The sequence below is a fragment of the Aethalodelphis obliquidens genome, unplaced genomic scaffold (assembly GCF_003676395.1).
Source record: "Aethalodelphis obliquidens isolate GAN/ISIS:26980383/991018 unplaced genomic scaffold, ASM367639v1 scaffold26, whole genome shotgun sequence".
NCBI lineage: Eukaryota > Metazoa > Chordata > Mammalia > Artiodactyla > Delphinidae > Aethalodelphis > Aethalodelphis obliquidens.
In genome coordinates this window covers 12,806,308-12,825,995 of record NW_020837970.1, presented here as the reverse complement: position 1 = coordinate 12,825,995, position 19,688 = coordinate 12,806,308, and the positions used below count along the sequence as shown (strand labels likewise).

Below are 19,688 nucleotides of genomic sequence, written 5' to 3'. Positions count from 1 at the left end.
ATCTGAAAAAATCAACAGATGTGGACTCAAGGCTGGTCTGGGCCAGGCACTGGGCTGGGGGGAAGAGGGTAGATAAGTCCCAGTTCTGCCTCATGGGCTCACTCTGACTTTCAGTCTCCTTCTCATGAAGGCAATGAATTTGATCATCTCTGAGATCCTATTCAGCTTGGAGGGTCTTGTCTTCCAGAGTGGATGCACTCGAGGCCAACAGGGTAATTTTCTAGCTGTACTTCTGACCCTCAGCCTGGCTGGGCAGGGTTTGGGTAGGAGGTGGCAGGATGGGGCATGGAACCATAGACCAGGATCTGGCCTGGCTTTCCCTTTGCACAAGAGCCCCCAGGGAGGCTCAGAGTTGGTGTGGTGGCATGGGACTCTTCCTTAGACAAGACAGTATTCTGCTTCCTGTGTGTGATGGGAGCCACAGAACCCCGAGCCACCAGGACCCCTCACTCATTTGTCCAAGAGTATTCATAGAATACTTCTATTCTGTGCCAGGTACTGAGCTAGGGATACTGGGGCAACCAAGACAGATAAGGTCCCTGTTCTCATGAAGTTTCTAGTCTAACTTGGGGAGACAGACAGTAAATAAGTGGACAAATAAACACATCTAGATGCAAGCATGAGTGTCCCTGCGTGACCACTGCCTTGGAGCTGCCCAAGAGCAGAGAACAGGTCACAGGCTCCTGTGTGTCCCTGGAGCCCACTCCCAGGGCTGGCTCAGAGTTGGCCCCCACTCAGCAAACATTTGGTGAATTGCCTGGCATGAGAGAGAAAGCATACGGAAGGTGCCCAGTCCTTTTGGTTCTGTCCATGGTAGAAGCCAGCATGTACACACAAGCATCTCATTTCAATTAAACAACATTTATCGAGGGCCCATCTATGCACCAGCAGGGTCCTAAGCCCTGAGAATCTAGACATGACTAAAATCAGATCCCTGGCTCCCTCAGCTGACAGCGCAGGGCAGAGGCAGGCATGTGAGCTAACCCGGAGCCCCACGGTGCTAGGATGGTGGTGGCTGTTGGTGCGCCCAGTTCCCACCAGGGCAGGATAGGTAGTCTGGGGAGGGAACACAGCAGGAGGGAAGGACAAGGACGAGGAAGGAGTCACAAATTTATACCCAAATCCACACAGATGGATAAACAGGTGCCCCCAGAGACACACACAGACACAGAGACTCACAGGTGTGTACACTGACTGCCTAAGCAAGTGTAGACATAAATACCCCTGTAGGCTCAGATGCTACACAGGCCATCGTGATTAAGGCCCGTTCGTGGTGCACCAAAATGGGGAGATGTGTGGGTGAGAGAATGGCCACATGGGGGGCTTGGCACACGGGCACCCTGGGAATCGCCAGACCGTGGCCAGGGGACACCTTGAGGTGGGCGGAGCTGTAAGTCTAAACCTGAGAAGTTAGGCTGATTATTGTCTTGCTGTGCATGTCCATCACCAGAGACAGCCAATCAGCGACACACACAGACCTTCAGATCAGAGGCCAGAAGGTAGGGAATTTGACAGAAAGTTTCACTGTTAGTACTTGTGCTTACTGAGGGGTTTGAACCTGGTCGGGTCAGGACAGCGAGCTGGAGGAGGGGGAGATGTACTAGGCCTTCAGGGCAGAACTGTATCCTGTAGAAGCTGCCTGCTTCCCCATCTGGATTTTTTGCCATCAGGAGCTAACAAATGGAAGGTGTTTGGAACACACAGCTCTTGGCACATGGTAGCCCCTCAGTGAGTGGTCATCTTCCGTCCCCCCAAACCATGGGAAAAGTCTGGCCTGTTCAGCTGTGACGAGGGGAACCAGGGAGACAGCCTGGAGGAGGTGGCAGGAGGGTGAACCTGGGGACGTGAGGTCACGTGCCCCATGTGAACGCCAGCCCTCCTCTCCTGCACAGGGCCCGGCCTTTGTTCATCAAGAGAGATGGATCCCTCCTCCAGAGATGCCTTCTGCTGAAACCTTTGAGGGTCTTGTGTATTCTTTTCGTAAGAGATACTATTTCTTTGTAGTAATAATAGCTCTTACAGTGCTTTCTACCTGCCAGGAACTGTTCTATCTGCTTCATCTATAACTAATTTAATCCTCTTAACAGTCCTATGAAGTAGGGGCATTATTATTCCCATATTACAGATGGAGGAACTGAGTCCCCAAGGGGTTTAGTAAATTGTGCAAGGTCATACAGTGAATAAGTAGTGGAAGCAGGATGGCACTAGACTCCATTCTCTGACCACTGGGCTCTGCCACCTTTCTGGAAAGATCTGGTTCTTTCTCCTTCGCCCTCACTGATACACCATGGGGCCCTGGATAAGTCCCTGCCCCTCTCTGTCTCTACTTCTTTCTCTGGGAAGCTAAAGTCCTGTCATCTGGGGGCTTCCCAGGGCTGTTGTAAGGCCAAGCTGACTGTCCATATCCATGCACAGGCTACACTGGGAGAAAATGGGCCCCGGTGCAGCCTTCTGGAGAGCAGATATCTCGAGGTGGGTGCTCTGCATCTTGCCCCCTAGAGCAGGGCAGGGTGGTCAGTCCTCTCTGAGCCCCACCAGCAGACCCGCAGTTGGACTCACAGGCCCCTTGAGGCCTCCTAGGAGGACCGGGGTTGGAGACACTAATGAGGATGCCAGGAGAGAAAACCCTTCCTCTTAAAGTAAACTCACACAGAGAAAATCATAAACTGAGCACGCAATTTGCACCCCGGCCAAGGCCCTCAGAGCTTAAACATATTCTTTTGGGCTATTTATAGTCCTGGAGAAGTTAGAATTTTCTGGATAATGGGAGCGCTAACAGATTCCAGCTGGTCAGGGTCTGCCAAGGACTGGCAGGGGAAAGAGTGGGAACCATGGAACCTTCTGGTACAGGACTCTGCACTTCCCAGACCCTCCTCCCTGACCCAGCCTGTGCAGGTGGGACAGGAGACAAGGGCTAGAGAAGAGCCTCTTCACCAAGGGCCATAATAAGGTCTCTCTGTGACCTAAATGGGGGTGAGGCCAGTTGCCCGGGCTCCCCTACTTCAAGGCTTTCGTTTCACAGATGCTGGAAGTGAGGCTCAGAGAGGGGCAGTAATCTATCCAGCTAGTGGGGCCCAGGCAAGCTCTGGTATCCTGGCCCATGCATCAGCATTCCTGTAGTAAACCTCAGAGCAAGACCTGAGAAGCTGGCTGGAGATGGTCCCTAGCGGGAGACAGTGGGAATTCAACATCCAGTGACCATATAGACAGCCCCAGCGTGGGTTCCTGGGTGGGGAAGCCACGTCCTGGGTACTCTGAGAAGAGAGTACCTGGCATTCAAGGCTACCAACACCTCTTAAATATCTCCCTTGCCCCTCCCTACACAAACTCCCCCTCCTGCTACCCCTAGAACATTCCCAACTCTCATATTCCTCTGTACTCTTGTCCACACTCTTCCCACCTGGATAGCCTTTACCCCACTTTCTCTGATTAAATGCTCCCACCCCTGAAGGCCTCTCAAGTTCCCATTCCTGGTGGCTCTGTGACTTGTCCTCACTCTGAACTCCTCACTGGAGCTGAGAGCCCACCCAAGGAGGCCTGGTATAGTGGATCCTGTAGGGTGTCACCCAGATTCACGATTCAGGATGGATGAAGGCACTCCTTCCATCTCAGAGAATGCTTTCCAGGAAAGCTGGTTTATGACACCTGGTGACAGAATGGTTAAGCAGACAGCCTTGGTTCAAACAGAGATCAGCCATGTTTAGCTCCATGACCTGGGCTGAATTCCGTAACTTCTCTGACAATTGTTCTATCTATTAAGTGGGAATAACACTGAGGCATTAGTTCCTGTCTGCTGAAGGTTTATGAGGATTAAATGAGATGATGTTTGCATGGTGCTGGATATTGAGAAAGGACTTAATGGGCATTAGCTATTATAATTTACATTTAACTTCTCTGAGGTTCAGGGATAGGATATTATTATCTGCGTCAAGGGGTTGCTGGTGAGAATCAAATAAGATTGGTTGAGAGGCAGAGGGTTAAATTCCATGCTGCGGTGACCTAATACAGATTCAGGGGTCAAGTTTCCTGAGGGCTTTGCCCATCCTAGAGCTGGAGGCCTGACCCCTCCCCCAAATAGTGAGGATCACTGTATTGCTTTCCTATCACTGCTGTAACAAATTAGCACATTAGTGGCTTCAAACAAAACAAACGTACTGTCTTACATTTCTGTGGGTCAGAAGTCTGGTATGGGTCTCACAGGACTAAAGTCAAGGTGTCAGCAGGCTGTGTTCCTTTCTGGAGGTTCTAGGGGTGAATCTGTTTTCTGCTCATTTGGATTGTTGGCAGAATTCAGTTCCTAGGGTTGTGGGACTGAGGTCCCTGTTTTCTTGCTGGCTGTAAAATGAGGCCTCTGGCTTCTAGAGGCCACTGCATTATTTGGCTTGTGGCCCCCTTCCTCCATCTTCAAAGTCAGTGCAGGCAGATGGAGGACTTCTCGAGGCTACCTTTTTGGTCATCTTCTATTCATAAGGACACTTGTGATTTGGGCCCACCTGGCTAATCCAAGACACTTCCTCTGTCTTAAGGTCCTTAGTCACGCCTGTAAAGTCCCTTTTGCCACGTAAGGTAACATATTCACAGGTTCCAGTGATTAGAACATGGTGGGGGGGAGGCGGGGGTGGGCATTATTCTACCTGCCACAACCACCCAGCATGGGGCAACCTCTGACCCAAAATTCCCCTCCTCCTTTTCTAGGGGGAGGTCTGTGCAGTTCCCTGTGCAGCAGGGACCTACGGCCCCAACTGCTCATCCGTCTGTAGCTGTAACAGCGGTGGCACCTGCTCCCCAGTAGATGGCTCCTGCACCTGCAAGGAGGGTAATGTGCCTTCTTTCCCAATCCCATCCCCTCAGATGTGCACAGTGCCCAGGTGGGCTGCCGGCTGAGGGGTCTGGGCTGCTCCTGCCCCACTCACCCACATGCAGGGTCGGGGAGCCTATATGTCAGGTTCCAGCCAAGGAGACCCATGCCAGGGACTTCAACAGCAGGAATGTAATAAAGGGGATTTGTTACCACAGTGTTAGAAGAGCTGAAAGGACTTACAAGGGAACATGAGCAACCCAGAAAGTAGTAGCTTCTCCCACAGTTGCTACCACTTCCAGGGTGAAAGGGACAAAGGGAGGAAGTGGAGTTCCCAGAGCCTGGGAGTGAGGGCTGGGATGTGGGCAGAGGGGCTGCAAGATGGTGCTGGAGCACTGAGACACAGCCACCACCAGAGGCCCTGCTCATAGCAGAGAAGGAAGAGGAGATACCTGGCATCTCTCCTGCTCCCGCCCTCCCATCACCGGCCAGGTCTCCCACTGGCAAGCCCATCTGGGAGCAGCTGCAGGGGTCAGCCCCCTGGGATACAGAACAGAGCAGGGGAAGGGGAGAAATGGATCTGAGGGCAGACAAGCCAGTAACCAGCCTCAGAATGGGAAATCAGCCTATCACCAAAACACAGGGCCCTGAGATAAGTTTCCTGAGTATACCCTCGGCACAGATAGCCCTCTCCGCCTCCACTGGTTCCCTGTCCCAGGTGGGATCACCCACCTATGGCAAAAACAGTGAGAACCGGGAGGCAGGAGACCCAGGTTCTAGCCCCCGCTCTCTCAACAGCCTTGCTGTGTTTCTGAGTGGACTCCGAATGTGGAATGTGTGTTCTGACCTAGCAATCAGAGAAGGGGTGGTTTGGGTATGATGCCTTGTACAGAGTTGGGGGGAGTGGGCAGAAAGCCATGCTGGGCCTAGATGGAGAGGTGACAGCCTCGTTCCCTCCCCTCAGGGTGGCAGGGCCTCGACTGCACCCTGCCGTGTCCCAGTGGGACGTGGGGCCTGAACTGCAACGAGAGCTGCACCTGTGCCAATGGGGCGGCCTGCAGCCCCACCGATGGTTCCTGCTTCTGCACCCCTGGCTGGCTGGGGGACAACTGCGAACTGCCCTGCCCGGTGAGTGTGGGGCGGGGAAGGACGGGGTGGGCCCATCAGCCCCCCATGCCCTTTCCCTGTAGTTTTTTTTGTCCACAGAGGTGCACAGAGAAGAGCACTGGACCAGGTGGTGGGACACTTGGATTCAGGTCTCAGCCCTAGCTCTAACCTCTCTGTCCTACTTCTGGCCTCAGCCCTCTTATCTATAAAATGACAGATACTTAGCAGATATGGTGATGTGGCCTCACTTTCCCCTGGGTGCTCTTGGGAAACATTATTGACTCTGGCACATTTACCTGAGCCCAGATGCAGCTTCAGAATCCTTCTTGACACAGTGCTACAGGACAGCTCTTACTAATCCATCAGAGTTGCCATTCCTTGATAATAACATCTAAGCTTCTTTCTGGTTCCAACACTCTATAATTTTATGATCAAGGTTGGGAGGACTAAACCAAGCATTATCCAGTAATAACCCACCTAGACTTAATCCCTGGATCTTAGTCTAAGATACAAGTTAAGTTAAACCAACTGATAGGATATTGTTGAATGAGTCCTACAATCCTGGGTTCCAATCCTGCCTTTGCCTCATCCTAGCCGTGTTACCTGGAGCATGTTACTTCACCTCATCTTTAAATTTTGAATATAATGGAACCATCTCATAGAGTTGTTGTGAAGATTAAGAGAAATGAATTATATGAGACTCTTGATACCTGATGAGCACACAACAAATGTTGACCGCCACCTTCTTACCCACAAAGAAAAAATCATAGTCATTCCTCACATGTGATCAATGTTTAAAAATTTGCAAGGTGCATTTTCATTCACAATTTTAATTCATGATCATTACAGCTCTCTGAGCTTGACCATTGAGAGGTAGGGCAGGACCAACACCTCCCTCCCTCCAAACTGCATACTCTTCGTAATGCAGCCAAAGAATTATTTGGAGTAGCCTCACTGGATCCCCAGTTATAACAAGTGCCTCCACAGTGCTCCAGCCCCAGTTTCTCTTCATCCTTGTTGGGCAGTGGCTCAGTTTTGTCATCAACATCCGAAAGAAGTGTGAGAACCTCTGAGGGTCTAGGTCTCGTCATTTTTCTCTCCACAGGATGGCACGTTTGGGCTGAACTGCAGTGAGCGTTGTGACTGCAGCCACGCCGATGGCTGCGATCCCGTCACAGGCCACTGCTGCTGCCTGGCCGGATGGACAGGTAACCCCCTCTGCCATGCCACCATCCTGGTCCTGTGAAACTGAGCTCTTGGTATTCTCCTGCTTCTCTTGACTGTTCCTTCACCTTTTCTTCTTCTTGCTTCCTACATATGCACCTTTTCTTTATATCCTCCGGGCTTCAGTTCTCCATTTCATTCCCTTTGAGTAAACAAATATGAATTGAACACCTAGTATGTGCAGGCTCTGTTCTAAGGGCTAGGGACAGACCAGTTTAAAAAATGCAGACAGAGGTGTGGGTGCTCAACCTGTGTTTGCAGGGGATATGGTGGAGAGGCGGACAGGGAACTTTCTCCTTAGCCCAGGCTCAGACTCCTGGCCCCTACATGTGTCCTGGCAGCTCACCTCCTAAATAGATGGCACGTCCATCCATTTCTCACCAGCCACTGCCACCACCCTCGTCCACTGAGCACCATCTCTCAGCAGGCACTGCCTCGGCCTCCCGTTTTTCTGTGGGCCTCCCCTCTTGCACAGCTGCACCCACTCTGCACATGGTGGTCAGATCCGTTCACATCAGTCCCTGCTCAGGATGCCTCCATGGCTTCCCAAGACACTGATCCAAAATCCTTACAGTGACCTGGGGTCCACATGGCCCTGTAAGGCCCTGCCCAACTCCTCCACCTCTCTTTTGTGCCCTCCCATCACTCACTTCACTCCACCACCTGGGCCAACCACCGTCCCTGACTCCAGGCCTCAAATGTGCATTCCCTCTGCCTAGATCACTCTTTCCCCTTCTCTTCACCTAATAACACCTTCTCATCCATCATATTTCGACATAAAGATGACTTCCTCTGGGAAGGCTCTCTCCCCCTGATACTACCACCTCCCCAACCTGGCCAAGACTATGAAAGAGCCCCTTTAATTAATTCTCACAGCATTTTGCTGTACTTACTTCAATTGTCACTGAACTCTGATTTGAGTAACGATTTGTTTATTATCTGCCTCCCACCTTGACCATCAGTTCTGTGGAGGCAGGGACCACATCTGCCTTGTTCACCACTGTATCCACTGCCTGCCACACACTGAGAAATGGTTAAGAACACAGAGCTGGCACCAGACCTCCTTGGGCAAGTCCTTTACCCTCTCAGGGCCTGAATCCTCCATCCATAAAATGCAGATAATTATAATCCTTATAACTACAAGATCATTTTGAAGTTTAGATGAGTTAATACCTGTAAGCGCTAACAGTGCCTGGCACGTAATAGGTGCTCAGTAAGTGTAAGCCACAAATACAGTGTTAATGTTACGTGAACGAACCCACTGGCCATTCCCAAAGTGATGGACAGCAAGGAGAAAGAAATACAGGCATTGCTGGCAGTGTAGGTCCTCACATGAATAATTCACACCAGGCTGCTGGGCAACCTCTGTTCTCCGCAACCAGAAAGTTTCTGAGCAGCTGAGGGCTGGGGACATTGCTTCCTCTGTAGCATCTCCGACCTGACTCCCTTGCCCTGCCGCTTAGTACAGAGCTAGGCTCCACACTGGTTACTGGCACCCTAGACTCTTAGCTGGAGCCAAATGGAAATCCATTTTAATTTTTCATTGCCTTAATTTCGAGTGAACCGATAAGACTCCAATGACATGTGGTGCTTAAAAATTATGTCTTTGATGGACAACCTTTCAGCAAGGTCTCTGCTGTTCTAAAACTAATTTTCCCAAACGTGGTCCTGAAGTCGTTTCAAAGGAGCAATTGATGTCCTGAGATTTGTCAAGCAGAAGGAAACAAAGGAAAGACAGTGAGGGCGCAGGGTAAAGGCCCCAGCCCCCTGCTCGGCAAGCCCTCCCCACCCACTGCTGACTACCGAGCCCCTGGCATGTTGCTTGTGCCTAGGCTCAACACTTGTTTCTCTTTGCTCTAAGCATGTACGTGTCTTCTCCCCTTGCCCCCCTTAGCCACACACTTCTTGACTGGCATGATATCGAATTCACCTTGCCCTGCACATGGTAGGTGCTTACTCAGTGTTTACTGAAATAAATTGAAAGAAGCTGGCCTATAACCATGTATGGCCTTTCCCCTTGAAGTGAAGGAGACCTTGACGATGTTCCGCTCCAACCTCCTATGCTACAGATGAGGAAAGGGAGCTGCCCAAGGTCTCAGGACATTAGTGCCAACAGGATGGGAGACACTGGAGTGCACTGTAAAGGGGAACCATTTATTCATTCAGTTGGCATTTATTGACTCGAGCCATCACCGAGTCTTTATTTGGCAGCTACCATGTGCCCGGCACTGTGCTAGGCCCAGCAGTAAATGGCAAAATTCAACAGCAATAGCCCCTGGGCACCTACTGTGTGCCAGACACTGTCCTGGGTACTAGAGATGCAAAAATGACCAAGATCATTTCCCTGCCCATTAGGAGCACCTGGATAAAGAGAGTCAGAAGTCATAGTCCCTGTCTTCACAGGACACATATATATGAAATATTCAAATGATAGGGACAAAGTTGTATGCCACTATCAAATAGATGCTTGAATCCCTAGGCAGACATTCAGGGAGACTTCCTGGAGAAGGAAGACCCCAAAACCCAAAACAGTCCCTGAAGGATGTGGGCTGCTGAATTGCTGCTAGCCTTGTGACATGAACTAGAGGTCACAATATATAGATTCTTAGCCTAGCTTTACCCACCAGTGTGGATGTGTAGGGGGCCCTGAAAGATAAAGCAAAGAGATTCCCTAAGGGTAAGAATGGGAAGGACCCCTAAGGGGGATTATTATCTCCATTCAACAATAGGGAAAACAGGGCCTAGAGAAGGCAACTAACTGATGATACCACTCCTCTTCAGAAGCTGTAGTTGGAGAGCCTCCCTTTAGGCCAAGGTCAAGCCCTTTGACTTTACCGGTGCAACTGGCTTTTCCACGCAAGGGGAAACCCTGGACCCTTCTCTCCACTTAGATGCCAATGTCTTAAGTTCCAGGGAGCTCTTAGGACATATAACAGCCTCAAACAGGAGCCCCACACCCATAGAACCAGGCCTAGACTAGAATAATTGGCAGATCCTAGAACCCGGTGGGCCCTTGCAGCAATCTGAGCATGATCACCTTACACCTGTGGTTCTTAATCTCCAAAAAAGAGGACACCTTTTTTGTTTTGTTTTGTTTTTTTGCGGTACGCGGGCCTCTCACTGTTGTGGCCTCTCCCGTTGCGGAGCACAGGCTCGGGACACGCAGGCTCAGCGGCTCACGGGCCCAGCCGCTCCGCGGCACGTGGGATCTTCCCGGACCGGGGCATGAACCCGTGTCCCCTGCATCGGCAGGCGGACTCTCAACCACTGCGCCACCAGGGAAGCGCGAGGACACCTTTTTGACATGAAAACATTTGGAGGATCCCACACATGAGAGCAGCTGTACTTTTAACATCCACTGATTTGGGGGAAAACATGATAGCAACAAGCTGCCATGAATTCAGGGGTGTTTTGCATGCATTGTGTTTTATTAATCACAGTAATATCTGCATACAGTTTTAGGGAAAAGCCTACAACTATGGGAAAGAGCCTTGGGCAGCCTAACCAAGCGTGCTTGCTGCACAGGAGGGATTGGAGGTCAGACAGTGGAGCTCCTCCATAGTCCAGCGCGCCTCCCAAGAGCAGCAGGGTCCCTCGGCCTGCAGTCTGAACAGGTTGTTTTCAACAACCACAGGCCAGAGAATTCCTTGGGGCAGATCATGGCTTTTGGTTTTAAACAGCTTTGTGGTTTCCCTCGCCCCAGGCTCCCCTTCGGTCCCTCCGTGTTGCTTGTCCGGGCTTCACCTCTTGTGCACCTGAAACTCCACTGGGAGAGACCTCCACTGAGGAGGAAATGTGACCACCAGATTCTCACTGGGGAAAGACTGTATTCCCAGGAAGAAGCTCCCCGCACCCCATTCCCTCCATTCAGAGGCCTATTTCCTGCAGAGTGGCATCTGAAGCCTCCACCCTGCTGCAGAATTGAGCTGTCACAGGGAGGGAGGCCCAGGGAGGGAGCATGGGCTAGACTGAGGTGCTGGAGGAGAGTGAAGCCTGTTGCATCCCTTCCCTCTCCACTCTCTCCCCCTGTTCTGCCCCCTCGCCTTTCCCCACCCACCCAGGTAAGCTTGTATAATTCCAGCCTGCCTCTAAACTGGTCCCACCGCTCTCCTGCTGCTGCTAGGACCGGCTCTGTTCACTGAGCCTGAATGTCTTCCTCCCTCTTTCTTTTTCTTTCTCACGATCCCTTTCCTTATAACAAGGCAGACGTGCTTTGTAAACTAATTCTGCTCCTCTCTGAGCCTCTGATATTCACCTTCCAAAGCCAAATTGGTCTCCTGGGTCCCCATGGTCCATTCACCTTACGCGTGGCGGACTAGAAGCCTTTCTGCCTGGGAGGAAACCCCACGCCAGAGCTGGGCATCCAGCCTCAGGCCTTTTAAAATTCTTCTCAGCCTTCAGGCTGTAATCACCCCAACACATATTTCCTTTCTCTCAGCTCAAAAAAGACCATGTAGGCCTTGCTCCTCTTTCTTTTTGACAGATTCCATCCCTTCCCACATAGGCCACTGTATGTCAAACTGAAGGTCATTAAATCAATTTTTTGGGTCACAACTAGCTTTTTTTTCCCTTAAGGACATAGAATACATCATAGTGCAAAGAAAACATCAGATTGCATCACAGTGACAGTAAATGTCATTTGCAAAATGTTGGTTTCTATTATACATGTGTGCGCACATATGATATAAAATACATATTGCACTGAGGACTGTGGTCAAAAGAATCTGAAAAGACCCCACCCACTCTCTAAGCCACTGCCCAGGGGCTGGTTGGCTAGGGCCCAGCAAGGATCGGTGGCTCCTGGGCTAACGTGGGTGGGCAGGTAACTCACTCCCAGCTCATGTAGCCCCTATAATGGCACTCACTTGCTGCACTAACCTTGGATTCCAGCTAAGATGTCAAAGACAAAGGAAGCCCTTCATGATCTGATCCCTTCTGATTCCCACAATCTCATCTCTTGCCGTATCCCATCTCGTACTTTATGGTTCAACCACACTATGCTGTTTTATCTTTCAAGGCGTGATTCTCTCTCCTGCCTCCTGCTCTTTGCACATAGGGTTTCCTTTATCTGGTCAATTCCTCCTTGGTCTTTAGGACTACTCAGTTCAGGCATCGCCTCTTCCTGGAAGCCCTCCCTGACCAGCCAAGCTTCTCTGTTTTTCTCCTCCATATTCCCAGATTTACTGTGTTTGCCTCCACCTCTTCTTACTGCATAGTACCCCCCCCCCCATTCTTCCTTTCACCCTCGCCCCTTACCACTGACTTGAGTCTGCCTCTGGCCCACAGGCATCCACTGTGACAGCACGTGTCCGCCCGGTCGCTGGGGCCCCAACTGCTCCGTGTCCTGCAGCTGCGAGAACGGCGGTTCCTGCTCCCCAGAGGATGGGAGCTGCGAGTGTGCCCCGGGCTTCCGAGGACCCTTATGCCAGAGAAGTAAGGCTGAGACCCTACCCCTCAGACCTCGGACAGCTCATCCTCCCCAGCCTTCCCAGCCTTAACTAGGACTGGCCTGAGAGAGGCTGGGCTTACACAGTCAGTCCCCATCAAGTCCCTCCCTCTAATCCCCTTTCTCCTGGCCCTGACTTTTCTGTCCCCAAGTTCAGGGCCTAGCCTGGCTCCCCAGTAGAAACAGGAGCAGACCACAACTCCTCTCTGTAGAAAGGGACGGGCCCTCCCAGGTGTGGGGCAGACGCGACTCTCCCCATGCTTCTGAGAAGCCTCTCTTCATCGCTGTGTGGGACTGGACAAGTAGCCAGGCTGGCTGGGGCCCCTTGGGCTGCTGACCACCCTCTCCCCTTCACCCCCAGTCTGCGCCCCTGGGTTCTATGGCCACAGCTGCGCCCAGCCGTGCCCCCTCTGCGTGCACAGCAGCGGGCCCTGCCATCACGCCAGCGGCATCTGTGAGTGCCTCCCCGGATTCTCCGGAACCCTCTGCAACCAAGGTACTGTTTCCAGGGGGAAGGTGTGTGGACCAGCGAGACGAGGAGTCCCAGGAGGGAAGTAGCAGGGAAGGAAGGTTCAGGATTCTCATCATACTCTGTGGAGGCAGCTCCTTGGCTCTTCAGGGCTTAGACCTACCTTAATAAGGATTGGACACACCACGGGGTGTGAGACAAAGCCATGATGCAGTTGAAGGAACAGGCTCAGAGAGGTTAAATGACTTCTCCATGGTCTCACAGCTAGAAGCGGCAGAGCTGAGAAACAAATTCTGACTCCAAAGCCCAGTCTAAGCGGATAAAAATTGAAACAAGCGTAGATAAGGTCCACATATGAAGTGACCCCAAATGGCTTGTGCTGAGTGCCAAGTGGGAAAGGCAGAGAACACTGTGGGAGCTCAGAGGAGACAGTTCTGGCTTCGCTGGAGATGGCAACGTCCCAGCCCTTCTTCCCTCACACTCAGGCCAACACTAATCCCTCACCACACGCTTTCCTGTCTCAGCTGCAGAATCCACAGCACCAACTCCAGCCAACTCTTCCACTCAACGGGAGTTGAAAAGGGAGATAAAGCTTATTGAATTGGTGTGCTGCTAAACTGGCTCTCTGCGGCGGGGGGGGGGGGGGAAAGCCCTAATCTGTATCATTTGCAAATTTCCATGCTGTAGATATTCCCACCATGGCTGATTCTAAGGTACCGGTTTAACACCGGTCGTGAAATTCCCGAATATTTAATAGCCAGTGTGAAGGTAGAAGCTGGCTCCGTTGCACACCATTGCTTGCTGCTGTCCCTGGCTTAGTTAGGCCAAAGCAGGGTGGATTGGGGGGACGGCTCCGTGCCGTGTAGGACTTCAGCTGGGCCTTAGCCTAAAAGGCAGAGATGGAAGAAAGGCATTGTGGGTAGAGGAACCAATCTGGGCAAAGCACAGAGGCGTGCACATGCGACTATCCAGCCACAGGGAATGGCAGGAGGATGCAGGGGCTGTGGATGGCAAAGGGGACTGAGAAGGTAGTCTGGGGACTCCTGGAGAGTTTTGAAGACAAGGGTGTAGAATTTGTACTTTAACCTGTAAGGAGCGAAAGGATCTTAGTCTAAGGTAAACTTAGAGCTAAAAGCAACTTCAAGGTCATCTGTGAGAGTCTCATCTGGCCTCTGCTTAAATACTTCCTTTGAGAGCTCACTGCCTCCCAGGGGACTGGATTCTTTTGATGAATAATGACCACTGAGCTCGGCTATTTTTCTAAGTGTGTGGGCCATTAATATGTATGAGTGGAAAGTTAACTCCGTGATGCTTTGAGGTCATGAGAAGTTTGGACCCCAGGGAAACATACGTGACAGTTTCATTTGCTTGCAGTCCTCCTAGGGCAGTTTAATCATAACCTGACGTGTCGAGGTTTACTTATTAAACATCGGAGACCCAGCTGTCAATACAGATAGGCCAGGTCTAAATTAGGACCTAAGCAGCCCGAGGAGTAACTCTCACATCCTGCAATGTCTGATTTATCGCCCGCTGGCCTAATGAGTATTTTCCACACATAGATCTAACAGAGTTTGCTATTAATGGCAACTGCCCTGGTTAAGTCTCAAACCTTGTAAAAAATTGAACTGACGCTTTCTAATGACTGGCTTTCCAGCGAGTTACAAATTACAGACACTGCTTATGCAGAATCATTAAACATAGATTAAATACAACCAGATGTTTTCTTTTCACCAGTCCCCCTTCTCTCCACCACCCCTCTCTTTGCCTCACTCTTGATTCAGCTAAGAAGTTAACCAATTAATGTATTAGACTGATCACATTAGCAGCTCTGTGGGTGAATTTGTCAGCCTTGCATATGTGAGAAAGACTTCAAAGATAAGACTTGTTAGAGAAGTCTTGTTAGAGAAGCTCAGAGTTGGTTTTAGGATGGGTGTCAGTGGAGCATCTCTGGCACCCGGCTCCCCACAGAGGGCCAGGACTAGGGGATGGGTTCCCCACATCATGTACCTCCCAGAGGCAGGGAAGAGCATGCTGGGTGACCTGCTTTTCAGGAAGCCAAAGCTGGAGGCTGAGCTGCAAACAGGTGAGATGCATGTCATCCTCCTGGCAGTGGACCCGCCCTGGAAGGAGCTAAGGTTTTTGCTAGGGAAGAGCACAGGGCCCAAATCAGCCATCGTGCCCATAACCATTAACTATAGCCCAAGGCCAGTGGGTGAGGGTTATCAGTCCCATTTCAAAGATGAGGAAACAGAGACTGAGAGGAGTGATGTGGTTTGCTCGGAGGTACTTAGCCAGTGAGTGGCAGAGCTTCCTGGCTGTGTAACCTTGGGCAAGTTACTTAACCCCTCAGTCCCTCAGTTTCCTCATCTGTAGAGTTAGTAATAATGAAAATATGTAATAATGAGAGTATTACAAGGTTAATTGAACTAATATTTGTGAAGCATTCTGAACAGTGGTACATAAAAGTGCCACAGAAGTGTTTGTTGAATACATAAATAAAACTAGGACCCAAACCCAAGGCTTTGGGCTAGAGAGCCTGGTATTGTTTGTCTCAATTGCTAATCATGTCCAGGAGAGGCACAGAGTGGCCACAGATCCAGGTGCCCACCATCCAGTTGGGGAAGGGCTGACAATATGAGACAGTGTGGCCTAAGGGAGGGGTGCCAGCCCAAATTTCAAGAGATGTGGGCCTGGGGAAGTTGCTTTTCTTTAAGAATCAACACCTTCCCCTGATGCTCAGTGTGGCTCAGCCAAATGAGGGCCTCAGGGATTCAAGGACTTCCTCCCCCATAACAGGGGTGCAAGGAGGCCATCTTGGAGGGTGTAGGGCCAGCTGGAACTGGGCTTTGAGGGGAGCGTGTCAAACTGAGAGGAGCTCGAAGGGACAGGGGTCACTGATTCCAGCAGAACCCACTGGAACGTCACTGCTCCTGGGGCCAGTTTTGGCCATTTGGGGAATAGTTCCTGAGTGTTTGTTGTATGCCATGCACTGTGCTGGGCACTCAGACACAACAAAGAACAAGAGAGCCAAGTTCCCTGCCCTCATAAAGCCTGCAGTCCAGAGGGGAAAATTCTGAGCTCAGCCTTTCCCAGCAGAACTTGGGGGCTGGGGTGGGGGGAGAAGGGGCAGCAGTTTATTTCCACATATTCAGCCACTGTGCCTTGAGCACCTGTTGTTTTTCCAGGCATTGTGGGTGTACAGACACGGGTGGAACCCAGGCCTGGCCTGAAATGGCTCACAAGCCACAGTAACAGAAGACCAGGGAAGAAACTAATAGAGGGTCCTAGAAGCTCAAACAGGGACATAGCCTCCCAGAACAGAGAAGAGGGGTGAATCTGTTAGGATTAAGTTCAGCTATAAGTAACATAAAAACCCAAAATAACTGACTTGAAGATGACAAGCTTTGTGTCCCTCACACATTTACAAAAAAACCAAAAAGATGAAAGAAAAGCAAAGATCCAGAAGTAGGCCACTAGGGAGTGGTAGGGTAGCTTACATAGATGTCAGGGACCCAGACTCCTTCTATCTTGTTGTTCTGCCATCCTCAGCACATGGCTTCCACCTCTGAGGAAGGGTAGCTGCTTGAGCTCCAGCTATCTTACCCACAATTCTCATCCATAATCCACATTATTCTTCAACAGGAAGGATGAATGGGCAAATAAAGACACGCATTTCCACTTACCATTGGTCAGAATGTAGTCACGTGGTCATACCTCGCTGTGCAGGTGGACATACGCCCAGTTAAAACTACTTCTAAGGAAGAAGAGAATTGATATTGAAGGACTAGCTGTCTACTACAGAGGGATCATCGGGGAGGTGGTCCTTAAGATGTGTCTTGTAGGCAGGGTAGGATTTCCACAGCTGGGCATGAGGGTCAGGGAAATTCTGGGAGGGAACAGCTGGAGTGAAAGCACAGAGGAGGAAAGGCATGGGGTGTTATTTGGAAAGTGGTGTGTGGTCCAATGTCTGGGTGATGAGGTATGTTTAAGTGCTGATCTCTAGGATCTAGGTTTTATTCTGGGGCACTAGGGTGCCACTGAGGATGTTTGAGCAGGGCATAGGAGTGCCATGAAGAGAGCTGTGCTTTAGAGAGCTCAGGCTGTAGGAAGCAGGTGAAGGATGAATTGAGAGGGAATTGAGAGGGAGGTGCTCGGTGAACACTCATATCTAGTCCTCAAGGAGCTTGCAGCTTTGTTGAGGAAACCAGCCCTTCCTCCAGGAACCAAGGAATGACTCCTCCAGGAGGGGCCGGGATCAAAATCCTACAAAGGACTCAAGGTGGAAATACCATGGGAGCTCAGTGGAAGAGAGCACCTTGTGGACCCAGGAGGGCTCTCCTGGGGAGGAGGCTGAACTGAGGCTCAAGGAACAGGTTGGATTTGGAGAGACAGGAAACAGGGGGACAGGGATAGACATTCGGGGCTGGTCCTCCAGCCATCTAACTGCAGACAGACCTGCCACCCTGCATTTGTCCCTCTCCTTCCAGCTATAAACATTCCCTGCCCTCGCATTTGTGAGATCAGTGATGCTGACACAAGTGTGGTAATGGAAAGCAGAAGGCTTCGGGGCAGTGCAGGGACCACTGGACTGAGTGCAGAGCTGGGATTCCCAGCCTCACCACTTCTGTCTGTGAGACCGAAGTCAAGTGATTCTACCCCTATGGGCCTCAGTTCGTTCCTGTCAGAGGGAATCATTACTAGAGGCTCCCGAAGAATGCAGCTGTGGACACAAGAGGGGGAACTCATTGATGTGGAAATGAAGAAGGGTGATGGGGGTGCTGAGGTGGGCAGTTCCCACCCAGATCCGTGACCCCAGATGGCCATGGCTGTGGCCTGGGAACTTCTGGGGGTGTAGCTGTGGGTGGTGGTCTGAGGAGTACAAGTGGGAGGACAGGTGCCAGGCTGTCCTGTGCCCACAGTGTGTGCTGGAGGGCACTTTGGGCAGGACTGTGCCCAGCTCTGCTCCTGTGCCAACAACGGGACCTGCAGCCCCATCGATGGTTCCTGTCAGTGCTTCCCTGGATGGATTGGCAAGGACTGCTCACAGGGTAAGCTGCTGCCCTCTGGGAATGCTCCCCCCGGAATGCCCCCGACCATGGTCAGGCCCAGAAACACCCACTCCCTGCCCAGAACCTCTCTGCCCCTGGTGCTTCTACCTCCCAGGGCTGAAATCTCCTGCAGATAGGAATGTCCACCTGAGTCCCATATAGTCTCTATAGCTAACGTGATGAATTACTAGGATTGATCACTAGTATTATTAACTGTTAGTATTAAAGATATGGGCGTTATTCGTAGTATCATTAATACTATGAACGCTGAGTATTAATACTCCTAGCATCTGATCAAGGAGTAGCCCCTAAGTTTGGATGGGGAGGAAGAGGGAGTAGGGAAGTGAGGGGAGGCCCGGGCAGTTGCCTCACAAGGGTGTCCTCTGGGTGGCTCACGTGACTGATGTCCTGGGCATCATAGGCCTGGGCAGAGCATTGTAGGGGCTGTTCCTATAAGGTGAACCCAATCTGATACAGAGGTAACAGGGACCCCCAATCTAAAGGCAGAGACTCAGCCTCTGCCCTGTGGAGTCCTTGCCTGATGGGTGAGACCCAGCCAGTACCCCTAGAACGGTCCCAGTTAAGATGCCCTGGCCCAGGACTTCCCTGGTGGTCCAGTGGTTAAGATGCTGCACTTCCACTGCAGGGGGCAAGGGTTTGATCCCTGGTCAGGGAACTAGGATCCTGCATGCCAGGCAGTGGCCAAAACAAACCAAACAACTGGCCTGAAGGCATTTCCATTCTGATGGAGGAGACACCCTGCTATCCTCCGGGAGCTCATTAGCTCCCTGAGAAGAAATAAGTCCCTACCCTGGGAAAGTACCCCCCCACCCCCACCATCCCCATGGGGAAGTTAGTACACACAGTATTCACACCGTAAACCGCAGTGTTTACAGTTTACCACACGCTCCAAATCACAGTCATTCCCCTAAGAGGGAAGGTTCAGAAGCCCTCAGAACTGGGAGGGTGGGCAGAGAATCCGGGCTTAATGGGAATCCTGGGTGATTGGGTCAAGAGGTGAGTGGAGGAATTCTGGGAACAGTGGTTAAGCCCCGTGAAAGCCAGGAAATGCCACCCGGGGGCATCCTGGCTGACATGCACTCCCCCTTCCTCTCCCTCCCTCTCCGTCTGCCCCTCTCTGCCTGGCCTTCACCCTCGGCATCCCACCCACGCCCAGCTTGCCCACCTGGGTTCTGGGGCCCCGCCTGCTTCCACACATGCAGCTGCCACAACGGGGCGAGCTGTAGCGCCGAGGATGGGGCCTGCCACTGCACCCCTGGTTGGACCGGACTCTTCTGCACGCAGCGTAAGCCCCGCCTCCCAGCCTCCCAGCCATTTGGAATCCCATGCTGCGGCCTGCTGGCTGCCGTGGGCATCGTCTGGACATGTAGTGGAGGGAGAGAGGAGGCAGGCCCCAGAGCTCGGAGCTATCCACCCCCACCACCCACCCCTGGGGTTAAAGAGTCTGGCCGGACTCAGGGGGTTGAGGCGCCCAAAGTCCTGGAAGGCCAGAGCTATCGGGTACCCCAGCAATCACCAAGACCAGACCCTCCTTGGACAGGGGGCCCAGCGTGGGGAGGAGCAGCCTGTGGTTGC

General features: G+C 51.7%; 1 protein-coding gene and 1 long non-coding RNA gene across 5 annotated transcripts in view; one reads left to right on the top strand and one right to left on the bottom strand.

Annotated features, from left to right (window-relative positions):
- The window catches only part of MEGF11 (multiple EGF like domains 11), a 235,756-nt gene that overhangs the window by 198,067 nt on the left and 18,001 nt on the right, over positions 1-19,688 (top strand). For 3 of the 4 annotated variants that reach the window (XM_027123371.1, XM_027123369.1, XM_027123367.1), the window contains exons 10-16: positions 4,696-4,816; positions 5,763-5,926; positions 7,011-7,113; positions 12,416-12,562; positions 12,937-13,071; positions 17,964-18,092; positions 19,270-19,398. In XM_027123371.1, coding sequence (XP_026979172.1) covers positions 4,696-4,816; positions 5,763-5,926; positions 7,011-7,113; positions 12,416-12,562; positions 12,937-13,071; positions 17,964-18,092; positions 19,270-19,398 — 928 coding nt within the window. The remainder of the gene's footprint in view (positions 1-4,695; positions 4,817-5,762; positions 5,927-7,010; positions 7,114-12,415; positions 12,563-12,936; positions 13,072-17,963; positions 18,093-19,269; positions 19,399-19,688) is intronic. The other variant, XM_027123370.1, reaches the window with a different exon arrangement.
- LOC113629149 (uncharacterized) lies at positions 6,726-12,503 on the bottom strand. Its single transcript, XR_003436402.1, has 2 exons — positions 12,393-12,503; positions 6,726-7,271 (listed from the first exon to the last, which is right to left on the bottom strand). It is a non-coding gene; the product is annotated as an uncharacterized LOC113629149 (long non-coding RNA).